This window comes from Mustela lutreola, chromosome 7, assembly GCF_030435805.1.
Source record: "Mustela lutreola isolate mMusLut2 chromosome 7, mMusLut2.pri, whole genome shotgun sequence".
Classification (NCBI taxonomy): Eukaryota; Metazoa; Chordata; class Mammalia; order Carnivora; family Mustelidae; genus Mustela; species Mustela lutreola.
The window spans coordinates 37,046,204-37,063,229 of record NC_081296.1 but is presented as its reverse complement, the minus strand read 5'-3'; the positions used below and the strand labels follow the sequence as shown (position 1 = coordinate 37,063,229).

General features: G+C 44.0%; 1 protein-coding gene across 3 annotated transcripts in view; it reads left to right on the top strand.

Annotated features, from left to right (window-relative positions):
* ARID3B (AT-rich interaction domain 3B) overlaps positions 1-17,026 on the top strand; it is a 115,933-nt gene that overhangs the window by 80,508 nt on the left and 18,399 nt on the right. For all 3 annotated transcript variants that reach the window (XM_059180380.1, XM_059180381.1, XM_059180382.1), the window contains 2 exons: positions 14,901-14,972; positions 15,178-15,250. In XM_059180380.1, the coding sequence (XP_059036363.1) occupies positions 14,901-14,972; positions 15,178-15,250 (145 nt within the window). The remainder of the gene's footprint in view (positions 1-14,900; positions 14,973-15,177; positions 15,251-17,026) is intronic.

Here is a 17,026-nt window from a genome sequence, read left to right as displayed (position 1 = left end):
TTTCTCTCTCTGACTTATTTCACTTAGCATTACAGCCTCTAGGTCCGTCCATATCGTTGCAAATAGCAAGATCTTACTCTTTTTTATGGCTGAATGATAGTCCTCTTCGTGTGTGTGTGTGTGTGTGTGTGTACACTACATCTTCTTTATTCATTCAGTCTGTCAGTGGGCTTTTAAGTTGCTTCCATATCTTGGCTCTTGTAAATAATAAATAATACTGCAGTAAATATAGGAGGGCATGTATCTTTTCGAATTAGTGTTTTCATTGACTTTGGGTAAATACCCAGTAGCGGAATTACTAGATCATACAGTATTTCTATCTTTAATTTTTTTTAAGAGTTTATTTATTTATTTGACAGACAGAGATCACAAGCAGGTAGAGAGGCGGGGGTGGCTCAGTCCCAGGATCCTGAGATTATGACCTGAGCCTAAGGCAGAGGCTTAACCCACTGAGCCACTCAGGCGCCCCTCTCTATTCTTTAATTTTTTAAGGAACCTCCTTACTGATGTGGCTATACCAGTTTGCATTCCTTCCCACAAACAGTGCACCAGGGTTACTTTTTCAGCAACACTTGTTATTTCTTGTCTTTTTTTTTTTTTTAAGATTTTTATTTTTAGGTAATCTCTACATTCAACATGGAGCTTGAACTCACAGCCCAAGTTCCACTCACACACTCACGTGTTCCACTGACTGAGCCAGCCAGGCGCTCCTTGTCTTTTTGATTCTGACCATTTTAACAGGTGTAAGATGATAGTGTGGTTTTGATTTGCATGTCCCTGGTGGTCAGTGGTGTGGAGCATCTTTTCCTGTGTCTGTTGGCCATCTGTACATCTTTGGGAAAATGTCTATTCAGGTCTTCTGCCCATTTTCAACTCAGACTGTTTGAGGCTTGGGGGGTGTTGAATTGTATAAGCTCCATATATATATTTTGGATATTCTTTATTGAATATGTCATTTGCAAATATCTTATCCCATTCAGTAGGTGGTCTTTTGTTGATGGTTTCCTTTGCTGTGCAGAAGTTTTTTAAATTTTGGTATAACTCCAATAGTTTATTTTTGCTTTTGTTTCCCTTGCTTATTTAGACATGTCTAGAAAATGTTGCTAGGGCCAATGTGAAATAAATTATTGCCTGTGTTTTCTTCCAGGATTTTTATTGTTGGAGATCTCACATTTAGGTCTTTAATCCATGTTAAGTTTATTTTTTTGTTTGGTGCGAGAAAGTGGTCCAGTTCCATTCTTTTGCATGCTTTTTGCTTTTTGCATGCTGTCCAGTTTTCCCAACACTACTTATTGAAGAAACTGTCTTTTCCCCATTGTGTATTCTTTCCTCCTTTGTTATAGATTAATTGACCATATAAACATGAGTTTATTTCTGGTTTACCACATCTTTGTTATTCATTCATCCGTCAATGAACACTTAGGTTGATTCCATATCTTGATTATTGTGAACCATGCTGCAGTGAGCATGAGAGTGAAAATAACTCTTCAAGATCCTGATTCTTGGGGCGCCTGGGTGGCTCAGTTGGTTAAGCATCTACCTTCAGCTCAGGTCACGATCCCAGGACCCTGGGATCGAGCCCTGCTTTGGGCTCCCTGATCAGTAGGGAACCTGCTTCTCCCCCTCCCACTGCCTCTTCCCCTGCTTGTACTCTCTGTCTCTGTCAGATAAATAAATAAAATATTTTTTTAAAAAAAGATCCTGATTCTTTTGGATAAATATTCAGAATTAGGATTACTGTATAATATGGTAGTTCTGTTTTTTTATTTTTTCAGAAACCTCCATACTGTTCTCCATATTGGCTGTACCATTTTACATTCCTACTAACAGTGCACAAAGATTCCAGTTTCTCCACATCCTCTCCAATACTTGTTATTTTATGTTTGCTCTAATAGTGGCCATCCTGACAGATGTGGGGTAATATCTTACTGGTTTTGATTTGCATTTCTCTAATGATGAGTGTTGTTGAGCATCTTTTCATGTGTCTGTTGGCCATTTGTATGTCTTCTTTGAAGAAGTGTTTATTCAAGTCTTTGCCCCCTTTGTAATTGGTTTATTTGGGGTTTTTTTGGCCATAAGTTGTAGGAGTTTCTTTTTTTTCTTTTTCTTTTCTTTCTTTCTTTTTTTTTTTTTTTTTTTGATATTTATTTATTTAAGGAGGGATGGGGAGAGGTGTAGAGGGTAAGGAAGAGGGAGAGAAGCAGACTCCCTGCTCAGCATGGAGCCCAACATGGGGCTGTGTCTCATGACCCCAAGATTATGACCTGAACCGAAATCAAGAGTTGGGTGCTTAACCAAATGAGCCACCCAGGCGCCTGTAGGAGTTTCTTACATCTTTTAGATATTAACCCTTAATCAGATATATGATTTGCACATATTTTCTTCCTTTCTGTCTGTTGCCTCTTGCTATGTTGACTGTTCCCTTGGCTGTGCAAAAGCTTTTTATTTTGTTAGTCCCATTTGTCTTTTTACTGTGGTTGCATGTGTCCTATCCAAGAAATCATTGCCAAGACTAACGTCACAAAGCTTCCATCCTATATTTTCTAACAGGAACTTTATAGTTTCTTTAAGTCTTTTATGTATGGTATAAGCTAAGAGTCCATTTTCGTTCCATGCAGGTAAATATTTGGTTCTCCCAGCACCATTTGTTGCAGAGACTACCCTTTCCCTGTTGTGTATTCTTGGTACTCTTTCAAAGATCAGTTAACCATATGTGTGCTCGTTATTTCTGGACTCTGTTCTGTTCCCTTGCTCTATAATTTATCTGTCTTTATGCGAATACCATAGTGTTTTGGTCACTGTGGTTTTGTGATTTTTTTTTTTTTTTAAAGATTCTTATTTATTTATTTGACAGACAGAGATCACAAGTAAGCAGAGAGGCAGGCAGAGAGGGAAGGCAGGGGAAGCAGGCTCCCATCCCAGCACCCTGAGACCATGACCTGAGCTGAGGCAGAGGCTTTAACCCACTGAGCCACCCAGGCACCCCAGTTATGTGATGTGTTTTGAAACGAGGAAGGGTGAGGCCTCAGCTTTGTTCTTTCTTCTAAGATTGGTTCAGCTATTCAAGGTCCTTTGTGGTTCTATATGAATTCTGGAGTTGTTCTTTCTATTTCTGTTTTTAAAATGCCACTGGGATTTTGGTGGGGGTTGATTGAACCTATAGATCTCTTTGGGTAGTATGGACATTCTAACAGTGCTAAGTCTTCCCATCCATAACCATGGAATGTCTTTCCATTTTTTTGGTATCTTCTTTAATTTCTTTCAGCAGTATTATAGTTTTCAGTATACAGGTCTTTCACCTCCTTGGTTAGGTTTATTCCTGAGTATTTTATTTGTTTGATGCTATTGAATATGGGATTGTGTTTCTTAATTTACTTCTTGGAAATTCCTTGTTAGTGTATGGTGATACAACTGATTTTTTTTTTTTTAAGAGTTTATTTATTTATTTATTTATTTGAGAGAGAGGGAGAATGAAAGGGGAGAGGTCAGAGGAAGAAGCAGACTCCCCACTGAGCAGGGAGCCCAATGCAGGGCATGATCCCAGAGTCCTGGGATCATGACATGAGCTGAATGCAGATATCTAATGAATGACTGAGTCACCCAGGTGCTCCACCTCTTAGTTCTAATGGTTTTTTGTGTGTGGGTGGGATCTTTAGAGTTTTTACATATGAGATTATGTCATCTGCGAATAGAGATAATTTTATTTCTTCCTCTCTAGTGTGGATGCTTTTTATTTCTTTTTCTTGCCTAGTTGTTCCAGCTTGGACTTCTGGTACTGTGTTGAATAGAAATGGCAAGAATAGGCATCCTTGCCTTGTTCCTGACCCTAGAGGAAAAGCCTTTAGTTTTTCACCATTGAGTATGGTGTTAGGTATGGGCTTTTCATTCATGGCCTTTAAAATGTTGAGGTAATTTGTAATTTACTCTGTTCCTAGTTTATTGAGTATCTTTGTCATGAAAGGACTTAAATTTTGTCACATTTTTTCCTGCATCTATTGAGATAATCATATGATTTTTATCCTTCCATCTGTTAATGTGGTTTATCCCATTGATTGATTTTTGTGTGTTGAATCATCCTTATATCCCATGTCATGAATCCCATTTGGTCACAGTATATGCTTCTTTTAATGTGCTGTTGATTGTGGTTTGCCAGTGTTTTATGAAGGATTTTGCATCTGTATTCATCAGGTAGTTTTCTTGTAGTGTCATTTTCAGGCTTTTGTTATCTGAGTAATGCTGAGCTCATAAAATGAATTCGGAAGTATTCCTTCCTCTTTAAGATTTTAGAAGAGTTTGGGAAGGATTGGATGTTAATTTTTTAAATATTTGGTAGAATTTACTTGCGAAGCCATCTGGTTCCAGGCTTTTCTTTGTTGGAAGGTTTTGGATTCTGATTCAGTCTTCTTACTGGTTATAGGTCTGTTCAGATTTTCTATTTCTTCCTAATTCACTCTTGGTTGGGGGTCAGTTTCTAAGAATTTATACATTCCCTCTAAATTAAGTTTTTTGCATGTAATTGTTCAGAGTAGCTTCTTATATAACCATTGCAGTATCTTTCTTTCATCTCTGAATTTAAACAAATATGAGTCTTCTCTTTTTTTTCTTAGTTTAGCCCGAGGTTTGACAGTTTTGTTACCTTTTCAAAAAACCAACTGTTAGGGGCACCTGGGTAGTTCAGAGGGTTAAAGCCTCTGCCTTCAGCCCAGTTCATGATCCCAGGGTCCTGGGATCGAGCCCCGCATCGGGCTCTCTGCTCAGCAGGGAGCCTGTTTCCTCCTTCCTCTCTCTCTCTCTCTCTCTCTCTCTCTGCCTGCCTCTCCGCCTACGTGTGATCTCTCTGTGTCAAATAAACAAAATCTTAAAAAAAAAAAAAACACCTGTTAGTTTTGTTGATGTTGTTTTTCTAGTGCCTGTCATATTTATTTCTGTTCTAATTTTGATTATTTCCTTCCTTCGTCTAACTTTGGGCTTAGTTTGTTCTTCCTTGTCTAGTTCTTTGATATGTAGAGTTAGGTCGTTTGACATTTTCTTTTTTAATGTAGGTGTTTACTGCTGTAAACGTCCTTCTTAGTCCTGCTTTTGCTATATTCCATGAGTTTGGTTTGTTGTCTTTTGTTGACTTAACCCATTTGTCTATTCTGTTACCTTATTTTATTGAGCTGTAAAAGCTCTTGCACATGGGCTTTTTGTCTTTTTTTTTTTTTTTAAGATTTTATTTATTTATTTGACAGACAGAGATCACAAGTAGGCAGAGAGGCAGGCAGAGAGAGAGGAGGAAGCAGGCTCCCCACTGAGTACAGAGCCCCATGTGGGGCTCGATGCCAGGACCCTGGGATCATGACCTGAGCTGAAGGCAGAGGCGTTAAGCCACTGAGCGCCCCAGGTGCTCCAAGGCTTTTTGTCTTTTATGTGGCAAGAATTTTTCACAGTTGCTGGTCTTTCATATTTTAATTCTTTCATCATGTAGGAGTTTAAATTTTGATGTAGCTAAATCAATTGATCTTTCCCTTCTTGGTTTCTCTAATATTTAAAAAGGTCCCCTCTCCCCAGGGCTATAAATATATATTATTATAATTTTATGATTACATTTTTATATGTAGATCTTCACTACATCTGGATTAATGGGAAGGATGTGAAGTAGGGACCCAGTGGTTCACAAAAGCAGGGCTTTCTGTGATTGGCTGGGAGGTGTTCTGTCCCCACAGATAGCACCTTCACGTGTTGCCTGTTGGCCTTAATGTCAGGTAGCTGGGCTGTTTCTAATTTTTTGCTGTTATAAATCTCTCCTGTATTTCTAGTCATTTCCTTAGGGTAGATTCATAGGACAGAATTACAAGATCAGGAGGAGACGGGACAGTGACGCAGTTACAAGCAGAGTTGTGTTTACCTCTCAACACCTCTGTTCAGTTGCTTTGCAGCCTTCTGCCAGGTGTTCCCTCATGCCTTCCTTGTGCTTTAGTTTTTTGGTTTGAAAAATGGGTGTCTTTATAGTAGCCCTTCAGAACTGTGCTGAGGTTTAAATGTTTAATACACGTGAAATACTGAAACAGGGCCTGGCATATAATAAGTTCTCAATTATGATCTGTTGTTCCTGCTGCTGTTTTTATAAGGATGGGCATTTTGAGGCAAGTGACTCTCTGGAAAGATATACCAATTTTACATTTCCATTATGGGAGTATGGGAGATCCCACTCCCCCAACCCTTGTTACCATTGAATCTTATCATTTTTCAAAGCTTGGTTAATTTGTAAAATTGAATATGCATGAGGTGCTCTCTCACTCTCCCTCCCTCTCTCTCTTTTCTTTTTAATATATAATTTTCTATTACCCTTTTGAACCTTAAAATTAAACTGCTGTCTTTAGGAAATGGTTTCTGTTGCCTTCTGGGTCCCTTTAATAGAACCGTATTTTTAGAACTCGAAGCCCACCTTCTTTTAAGTATTTGCTTTCCCCCAATTCATCACTTGGTGATCCTCCTGAGTTTATGCTCGGAGCTTGTTCTTTGGGTACTGACATTCATTTGGGTTGTGAGTTGAGCCCCACGTTGTGTGTAGAGATGAGTTAAAAATTAAACCCTTTGTTTAAAAAAATGTATTTGTGGTGGCATGGTTGGTTAAGTGTCCTACTCTTGGTTTCAGCTCAGGTCGTGATCTTGTGGTCCTGGGATCAAGCCCTGTCGGGCTCAGCAGGGATCCTGCTTCAGATTCTCTCTCCCTTTCTCTCTCTCTCTCTCTCTCTGCTCCCCTCTCCCATGCACCCTTGCTCCTTCTCTCCCTCTCTCTGTCTCTCAGAAATAAATAATTCTTTTATAAAAATATAGCTTGAAAAAAAAAGTTTTGTGAATTTTCTTGAAACAAGTTTCTGAAGCACTGACTTCGGGCAAGTTTCCTAACCTCAGACCTCAGTTTCCCCTTCTGTCAGATGAAGGTCAGATGAGGTGGTCTCCTCAGCTGTCCGCCGCTGGCCCTCAGAGTTCCGTGGGGTTAAATGGAGGGCCGTGGGAGTTCAGGGGCAGGTAGCTCACAGGGTGGAGTGAGCAGGGCTGCCTACTAGAATTCTGCTGGGAGCAGGAGCTGGGATTTTGCTCTGTGGCGGACTTAGACTTGGCTGGGCCAGTCGGTAGACAACACTTCACCAACACTGCACTTTAGTTTTTCTTCCTCCTTTTGTAGCAACTCTCCATTTCTGGGCAGTGTTCTTGGTTATGGCTGGGAGGGACTGTGTGTCTAGACAGGGAAGGTAGGACTGCTGTCCTCCCCCGACCCCCACACTTCCTCCTTTCTACTGCCTAATCAGAAAAGTGTCCCTTCGCTCTTTTTCCAAGCCACCGACTTTGAATTGAGCTTTGCTGCTTGTAAGGGGGTAGGGGAGTGCTTTCTGGTTCCTGCTAAAGTTACCTGACAGCGGAAGGTGTGCATCTGATAATTATAACTCTGTGCTTCCAAGGCCGGAGCCATTTAGCTAAGAGCAGTAATCCTGATCTTATCAGGAGGGTTTTGTAGTCCAACAGTGTTGCTTATAACAATATCTGTTTTACTTCCTGGGGCTCCGGTCGCCTTTTAGGATTCTTCTATAATCCTGCCCATTAGCCCCTTGTGCATGTCTCATTACCTCCTGGAATTGGTTAAAAGTGGTGGGAGGGCAAAGATGTTTTTCTTTCCTTCCTACCAAGATCTGGGAATTGGACTTTGAACATTACAGCGTCATCAGCCTGGCCAGCATCAGAGCAGTCACAGTATTGTAGAGGTGATGCCTAAAGTAGAGCCTGGGTCTAGCCAAAGAGAAGGTAGTTTATGGGTTGCTTATTTTTAAAAAGTTACAGTAGTAACAACAGCAATATTCAGCCCAAATACTTGGGTTACATTTTATATTTCAAAGCAATTAAATAGGTGCTCCCTTCGGCAGCACATATACTCAAAGCAATTAAATAGTATCTATGAGTTTGAGATCAGCCCCTTTGAAGTCTAGTTCCTTTGCTAATGACTACTTTGAGATTCAGGCCCCAGGAATTTGCCCAGATCCTTAACCTTGGGGTTCAGAATCTATTAGATTATAGAGTAGAGAGAACAGAAACAAATTACTGTTCTGTGTTTTCCGAGAATACTCAAGAATCTCTATAAGGGTTGTCAGTATGCGTGATGGTGTTTAGAGGTTTAAGAATACGGGGAGCCCAAGTGAGGAGTTGGAAGCTTAGCCTCTATACTTTCAGTCTGAAGGAAAGGGTTAACACTTGCCTTGGGGAGGAGTGAGGAATGGGAACTAAAATTGCTTTGGACATCTGAGCTGTGCTTTAATAAGATATTCCAGGTGGTCAAGGAGTAATCCTAAAATAGCCTAGATACTTAATTGCTTTTAAAGTCAGGCGCTCCTGTCTCTGGGGAGGTACGGCTCTAAGGAATGTAGTGTTGGCTCCTAAGATCTTGGAGGCGTGGTCTGGTTGTGCCTTTTTTTTTTTTCCCTTCCCTTCCCCAAATCCCAGTAAAAAGAAAGGCCCAACATAGCCTTCTTGGGTCAGGAAACACTGGTTGGATTTCTCCCTTTCTCCTCCCTAGAAGCTTGGCTCTTGCCACTGCCAGGTACCATAACCTGGCTTCTTCCAGGGTTGTGGGATATTCTCTCTCCCTCCCTTTCTCAGACCAGAGACAGTAGTCTGTTTTCATTAGTGCTCAAAGGCCTCCTGCTTGGTTCCTTGCCCAGCGTCTCTCCCTTTCCATCAGAAGGTACCTTTCTCATTATGAGATTCACGTTCATCCTCTTTCTCTTTTCGGCCTCTTAGTACGATTCTGTCATTTCTCCCTGGTCCTGCTGCCCCCTGTCCCACCCTGGATTCTGCATGGCTTCGGCACAGCCAGCCAGTGCCGGTGCTGGCTTTCCCTCTCTGGTCTTCTGTGCAGTGTACAAAAGTAGTATGTCGCATTGCAAGCCATTATTGAGAGCCATTCAAAGTAACTGTTGTTAAATGAAGAGTCATACTGCTCCCATACTGGAAAGACTACATATTGTGAAGGTGTTAGTTCACGAAATTGTTCTATCATTTCATTGCAATCCAGATTTTTTTCACTGGAGGCAAGGGAGAGGCAGGAGAGCAAGTGATGGGGCTTCACAGATGAGTCAAAGTTAATCTAGAAAAAATCAGCCATTTTCTTTTAATCATCTTTCTTTCCATTAAGATCCACAAGGTCAGAGGTTCGTAACTGGCTTGTTCTTTTTTCCCTTAGAACCCTTCACAGTATCTAGTATATCCTAGGTGATCAAATAAATATATGTGAATGAATATAAAGAAAAGTTGAAAAGTGAAAATCTTATTTTCAATGGGATTTAATCTTAATGCAAATGGTATCCACATACGTTTGTATATTTGGATTCTATTCTCTATTCTATTCTCTCTAAAGTAGGTCATTAAAATCATCTAAAACACTGGTTTAATTATTTATTTTTCTGTTCAGAAAACATCCACTGCCTCCCTCTGTTCACAGTTCAGAGTTTAAATTTTCTCATGGTATTCAAGGCATCTCACAGCCTGTTTCCACCTCAGCCACTCAGACTCTCCCGCATCCTCCCTGCCAAAACACGCCCTGTTTATCCCCCCATTCCATGCTCATTTACACTGTAAATCTCCCCTCAGCCCATTCTTCCAGGCGGGCTTTATCTCCACCTCTGAGCCGCCCTCCTTTCTTCCACCTCCTGGGCACTTTTTCGGCACTTTGGCTTGCTCTATTAAATGCTGTGTGTGTCTAGCTTGTTTTTCCAACCATGTGGTAAAACTCCCAGTGGGGAGAATCACTTTTTGGGGGGTGGGGGTATTCTCAGCAGCTTGCACAAGGCTCTACCTGGTGTGGATTCTCAGGAAATCAGCGTTGAATGAATTTGTCACAAGGTCTTTGCTTCTCAGAACAGAAAGGGCCCCTAGAGGCCCTCTCCTCCAGCCCGGTCTCATGTTGGACTCCACAGCGTGATATCCCAGACAGATGGCCTTCTAGGGACAGGAACCTGCCCCCCCACCTCCTGAGAAGGCCCCCTTCATCCCTGAACTGTTCGGATCGTTAGAGAAGTCCTTCTTCTGTCCACTTGAAATTGTCCTCCTGGCGAATTCTGCCCCATGACTCTAGTTCTGTCTTCCAGGGCTTTACAGAGAGAAGGAAAAACAGGACAAAACAAAACAAAAAAAACACCCTTCTTCTACAAAGGTAGCTTTTTAAATTTTTAAAGGAGTGAATACATTTCCCCTCTGTCTTCTTGATCTTCCAGGGTTGAGGTATTGAGGAAGCACTATGTTAATTTTGAGAAGCTGTCAGGTTAGACTGATTTATTGTTTTCAAAGGCCTTTTATGAGCGAGTTGTAGTGCTAGGTGCCATATTCCACCAGTCCTCCCAGAGGCAAAACCTACTTATCTCTCTTTCTCTTTCCCCTGATGCCCTGGCTCTGGGGGAAGCCGGGTGGGGGGTGGGGTGGTGGGGTGGGGGATCCTGCCCCAGATGTTCTGTTCTGGAAGTAGTGGTGAAAGGTTAACAATTTTTATTCCAGTACCCCCCAGCACCCTAGATAAGTCTCTGCTGATGATGTGTGAAGGCTGGTTTCCTGCTTGGCTGGCCTTCCCAGATGTCACCAATGAGATGAATCAGGGAATAAAAGAATCTTCCTATGAGAGGAACCCCGAGGGCCATGACTTGGCATTGCAGGCATTCTGTAGCCAGGAGGATTTTCTTCTCCCTCTCTCCTTTCCTGATGTCCCTGCGAGAACACCTTGTGCTCTTCTTTCTGCCCACCAGGCAGAGCAGTGTTAACAGAGAGAGCCAGACCTGGGTTCGTTATATGCTGTGCTGCCACCTGGAAGCTCTGTGACCCCTGGCCAGTTAAGCAGTTTGCTCTTTGAGCCTCTGTTCTCCCACCTCTAAATCATAGTTCAGTGAGAAAAGGCCTGCTAAGCCCCTGGCCCAGCCCTTGCTGCACAGGAGATACACAGACATCAGCTTGCTGCTCCCCTCTCTCCTTCCCCCAGCCTTCTTTTGCTGCCATTTTTGAGGGATTTAAAGGCACGACACTGTGGCTTCCCTGGGGGAAAGAAGCTGAATGTAGACATAGTAGCCAAAGCTAGTCTTGGGTTGGTATTTGGGAACAAACTGTCAGTTTCCTGTGAGCTCCTGGTGAGATCAAAGCAGTTAAGAGAGTTCTCAAGTAGGAGAGGCTGGGAAGGTTGTAAATGGCCGTCAGTGAGCACTGGCTGCTGCTGGCCTCCCTGTCACAGAGCCTGTTCCCCTGGGCCGTAAACTGAAATGTTTTTCTTGGGGACCCCTCAAGAAAGACCACTCAGTCTACCGCTCCCCAGTTGCCTCCCTACCATGGTCTGCATTGGCCACACTTGGCATCCAAGAAATAAATCATCCCTCGGCTTCCAGCAGTCACACCCACAGCCTGGGGATAGGCTAAGAAACCAGCGCACAAACTCCAGGTGCCTAAGGGGGCTGTGTTCTGCAGTAGTTGGTCAGAGCGAAAAACCGAGAAGATAGCCGTGGAAGCCTGTAGTCCTCCCTGTGAAAAGGGGGAGAACTGAGGCGTTGTAGGGTTGGAGATCGCTGCCTTTCAGTATACCTGTCTGCACTTTCTATGTGCTGGGGCCTGGGGATACCCCGATGGGCATGGACAGGGGACAGAGGCAGGGGCACAAGTCGCCAGCACACCAGGTGACAGCCCAGAGGAGAAAGGCGTGGATTCTGCCTGGTGGCAGAGGCGGGAGGCTTCCTGTGGGGGGGAGGCAACATTCCAGCAGGACTGTAAAGGGTGGGCAGGTCCAGGAATTACTCTCACTTCAGCTAGAAAATCCTGTGAAGCAGGGTTTAACTGCCCCAAGACAAAGAGAATAATGCACAGAGAGTGGACATTTCCCCACCAACCCCAGCTGAGTATTTTAGATGAAGTAATGGCCCATCCTTTCCTTGGACAAAAGAGAACACCTCCACTCATGGGAAACTCTTGCCCTGTGTTTTCTTTAAATCATCACTAAAATTCCTATCTGTGGAATGGGTCGAACTGTAGGATTGCCCAAAGAGTTGGATGCCCTCTTTCCATCCTGTTCTGGCAAATCTCCCTGTCCTCTGCAGTCACTGAGCCAAGGGTGCTTTATGCTAAAATCCCATCACTACGCAGATTTTTAAGTGTTTCCTATTTAGCAGGCCATAGCTAGTGCCAAGTCTGACCCTCCCGCTCAGGTTCTGATTCCATTTGATCAGAGCTGGAGAAGGCCAAGGGGTCCTGCTGGTCCCCAGACCCCCTCCCGACCCCCCAGGGCATTCTTCTCTGTTCCAGAGCTGAGCCCTCACACCTGGGTGTTTATTTTCACACATAGTCACATGGTGGTTGCACTGGTGTGCTTGTTTTGACGCTCATCTCCTGCTGTGGGAAGCGCTGTCTGGGTTCTGGGTTGTGGATTCCGACCTCCCCACCCTTCCGTCCTCCCCACCTGGCTGAGTGTTAAAGCATTTCTGAGAAAGCTCTGAGTGCCTGGAAGTTACTTGTAATTAGCAAAAAACTGTGTTTTCATCTCTCTTGGTCACCTATAGAGAAAGAAACCTCCTGTGAACAGAATCCGCTTCAGATCCCCAGCTAGAGAGAGCTGGGAATTGAGCTGCCACAGTAAACAGCTGACATAACAGAAGCGGCAGTGATCCCCCATTAAATGTCTTTCAGCCGATAGGGGCTCCCGGGATAATTGACTTTCCAGCAGGAATTACTGGCTCAAACAAAATCAGTGGGCATTAGGGCAACCTCCTGCATCCTTTGAAAGGGGGACTGTAATTCCGTCTGGTTTTGCTGACCTGACAGGCATAATTCATCTTGATTATTCATTGTGCTAGTTGCCACCAGATGACACCAGATTTCTGTTCACTGTAATTACAGTGTGGGGGTGAATCTTCGCCTTTTTCTTTATTCTTTTTTGTTGTTGTTGTTTAATAGTGTTTCTCCTGCTTGGTTATTGGCCTCCCTGAGCTGAAGAGCTGTAGGGAGATCTCTGGTGGCGTCTGCCTGGGGAGATGATGAGTGCACTTAGATAGCATTTACTGAGCACTTCCTCACACACATCTTTTACGAGATAAGTAGGGAAACAATTTGGTCTAGCCTGTTCCATTTCAGCTGACAGAGTGTCAGTTCTTCTTGGTTATACTTACCTCCCTGTGTACTAAATTGCTATCAGAAAGTAGGTCTGCATCTCAGAGCCCTCTTTGAGTAGGGGAAGCAAAGTATGGTCCCAAAATATGACTAAATAATAACCTCCGGCTTTCAGGCAAGCTTTGATTAGAGGGGGAGCTAGGAAGAAGGGAATTAGATGAGGCTTTTGTTTTATTGATGAGGTTTTATAACACGATCCCTGTGCAGTCCAAAGAATGTCCTCCCAAGAAACCTCTGCTCCCCATCCCCAGAGGCCCCTCCCCAACTATTTGCGCATGCGCCTGTGGTCCTGGGGGTAGAAATGAAAGAGTGACGGGCTCCATTCGTCCAGTCCCGTCTATGAGGTCCTCCACTGGACCAGCATGGCAGAAATGAACAGCAGACTTCTATAGACAATTCATGTTTCCCACTAGCAGAGAGCCTTTTTGACTCTTCTGTACAGTAGATGTGTGTGTGGTTTTTTTTTTTTAAGATTTTATTTATTTATTTGACAGATAGAGATCACAAGTAGGCAGAGAGGCAGGCAGAGAGAGAGGAGGAAGCAGGCTCCCTGCTGAGCAGAGAACCTGATGGTGGGACTCGATCCCAGGACCCTGGGACCATGACCTGAGCCAAAGGCAGAGGCTTTAACCCACTGAGCCACCGGGGCGCTCCTGATGTGTGTATTTTTAGAAGAGGTGCTTAATTGATACAAATAGCCAGTTACTGCCTTTTAGCAATGTTATAGTTCATCAAGCATTTACTGGGGCCTATTAAGTGCCAGGTGGTGTGCTCTTTGCTGGGGTTACAAGCATGAATGAGACACTTTTGTTCTTGAGCTTACAATGTGGTGAGGATGATGGATAATTCCAAAATATGTTAAGTTCTAACCTCAGAATATACAGAGATTGCTTCCAGAGTGCTTAGCACGGCTGGAGTGAGGGGAAGGCTTCCCCCAGAAGATGTTACCTAATCCGAGGAGTAAGAGTTATGCAACTGAATAAAGGCAGGAAGCAGGTTCCAAGAACATAAACAAAGGCATATTTGCCATTTGCTCCTATTTGGCTGAGTGGTGTTGGTTTAACCTAATCAATTAAATTAGCATTAGGTTTTCATTATTTCTCTAATGGCAATGCATTTCACCCCAGTGACACAGTCTCTGTACCTTGGAAAGAATGTCAGTCTCCGAGGACCATCCTTTCTCTAGACTTACGGCTTCTAGTGGGGAGGCTTGGCCAAGAGACCAGAACTTCAGGACCTGTGTCCTGCTCCCGGGACACTTTGCCCTCCATTTAGAGTGCCATAACGGAAGCTGGGCTAGGTGTCATTATAACATACCGTTTAGTATCTAAGCACACCATAAAAGTCATACAAATGCATATACTGTATAGAACCTAAAGAAGTACAGCTCAGAGTGATGGTTTCTGGAAGATCAGCTAGGGATGAGTAGGTTCTCCAAAAGTTGGGCCTTGGTGTCCTTGTCTTCTAGGATTATCAAGGAAAAGTAATACCCACCCTCCTCCAACAAATGGATGTGATTTTTCCACCTGACTCCCTCTTATTTTGGAATGTAATTGAAAGCAAAAGAAGAAGCTGTCCCATAGGAGTGGCAGAGGCAGTCAGCCGAGCAGTCTTCTATGGTCTAAGCCCAGGATAGCACAGTTGCTGAAGGTCTTCATCTTTGCCCTGAATGATTGCCCCTCCCTCTGCCACTCTGTCCTATTCCCTTCTGAACTCTGTGCTTTGTTCCCCTTCAGAATGGTGGTTTGGCCTGGAGTGATGATGCTGATGGAGGCCGGGGAAGAGAGATCTCTCGAGATTTTGCCAAGGTCTGTAATGTTTCCTTTGTGATAACAAAAGGGGCAGTTCTGCAGTGGGTTGTTGTATCTGATCCCCAAGGAGTAAGGACAGGAGTGGCCTGTGAGTCATATCTGTTGTCATACAGAGAGAAGATTGTGTATCTCTGGTGTGAGACTTCCTGCATTAGTTGGAATTTTTCACTGTGTTTTTTTTCTGGGGGGACCGGGATTGCAGCTGTATGAACTGGACAGTGATCCGGAAAGGAAAGAGTTCCTGGATGACCTCTTCATCTTTATGCAGAAGAGGGGTGAGTGTGCAGTCTACTCAGTTTTTCAACTCCGTGAGTATTAATTGAGTGCCTACTGTGCACAAGTTACTGTTAGCCATCCTCCATGCAGAGTGCCAGCGTCTTACTTAGCCCAGGAGAACAAGAAGCATTTCCTGATTATCGATTCTGGCCTTAGCAGAGGAATTGGCAGACAATGAGATCGAAATGGGCAGAGAGGGCCCTGGCAGAAAATGAATCCATCCAAATTTTGTCCTGCCTTATTTGTGATGCTCTCTTCTGATTAACTGGTCTCTAGGAGATAATTTCAAATTCAAAGGTACTTTTTCCTTAGCCTTCTAGCAACCTTAGACATCACTTTAAACTAGTATGTGGGGTTTCATGTTGGTGTACCTAGTCTCACAGAGACTGAGAAAGCCCAAGAAAAGGCTAGAATGATTGCCCTGAATGATTGTCCCATAGAATTTGGTGAGAGGGTCTGAGATGATCCATGAAAAGGGAAGGCTAACTCTCTTTTTCTTACCCATTGGCTCTTCGGTTTTTGCACCCACTGGCTCGGTTGGGGCGTTCTTGCAGTTTGTAGGTTATGTGGGCATCTGCTTTATAATGCACCTTCCCACTTCTCTGTCCATCTCTCTTTCTCACTTCCACCCCCCCGTTCCCCAGCCATCTCCACGTTGGACCCTGACGTGACTGAGTCTTGAGCCCCAGTGACTCAACTTCCTGGCTTTATATCCTGTCATAGCGCTGGGTTCACCGGCCAGGTCAGCCCTCAGGAAGCATGGTCAGAAACCCAGCCTCTCTAGGAGAAGGTCCACAGCAACCTGCATAGCTCCACCCTCATTACCCTTAGGACACAAGAGAGAGCTGTTCCCACCAGCCTCTAGCCTGGGACCCTGCTTTCCTTGGCTTCTGTGTCAGCTCCTTTATTGGGATCTGGGACTGAAATCCTCCTCTTCCTCTTAGGCTGAGCTTAAAGGCAGCCCCCAGCAGGTATTACTCTGTGTGAACTCCTTTCTTTCCCGCTCCTTCCTCTTCCTTTACATTCTAAATCCTCACTGCTGTCCTAGCAGTGTGCCCATGACAGCTGGTTTGTAACAAGGATGACTGAAAGTTTTGTGTCTCTGTGTCCTCCCATCGCCAGGCCTCTCAGAGCAGTCTAAGCAGCCTAATTAGTTTACTCCCCCAACTACTATCTGGAGCTGCATGTGTCGGTAAAAAATAAGAATATAATCCTGAAAGATAATGTGACCGGCAGCAGTGAAACTCCCTGGTTGCCCTGAGAGCGAAAAATCCACTTAATACTTTGGTCTCCCTTCCAATTACCTTTTAATTATTTACAAGCTCCACAAGCCCAGCTGGTGCAAACCCAGGAGCTGATCACGTCTCAGAGGGGCTGCCATAGCAGTATAGATTTTAATCAGCAGTGTGGCTCCACTGCTTTATTCTCTACTTTATTGTTCATCTCCCTTCCCAGAAGGATTTTTTTTGAAAGGAAAATGGAAGTTAGATCAGCCTAGCCAAGAATGAATCTCGGAAATGATTTATTTACTACTCTGTGTCCTCACTAGACTAGGCGCTCCTTGAGGACAGCCAGTTGGTTAGTTCTTTGCGCCCGCAGTGCTAGCACAGCACCAGACTGGGAGGTGCTCAAGAGGTGTTGGCCGTCTGAGCAGTCCTGTAAGCTTTCCTTACTCAGAAGGCCTGGAGCTGGCCCTCTTAGATAGCCACCCTATAACTGGAAGTCAGCACCAAAAAGCAGCGTGTGCAGACAAGCTGGCCACTCCGCGGTGGCCA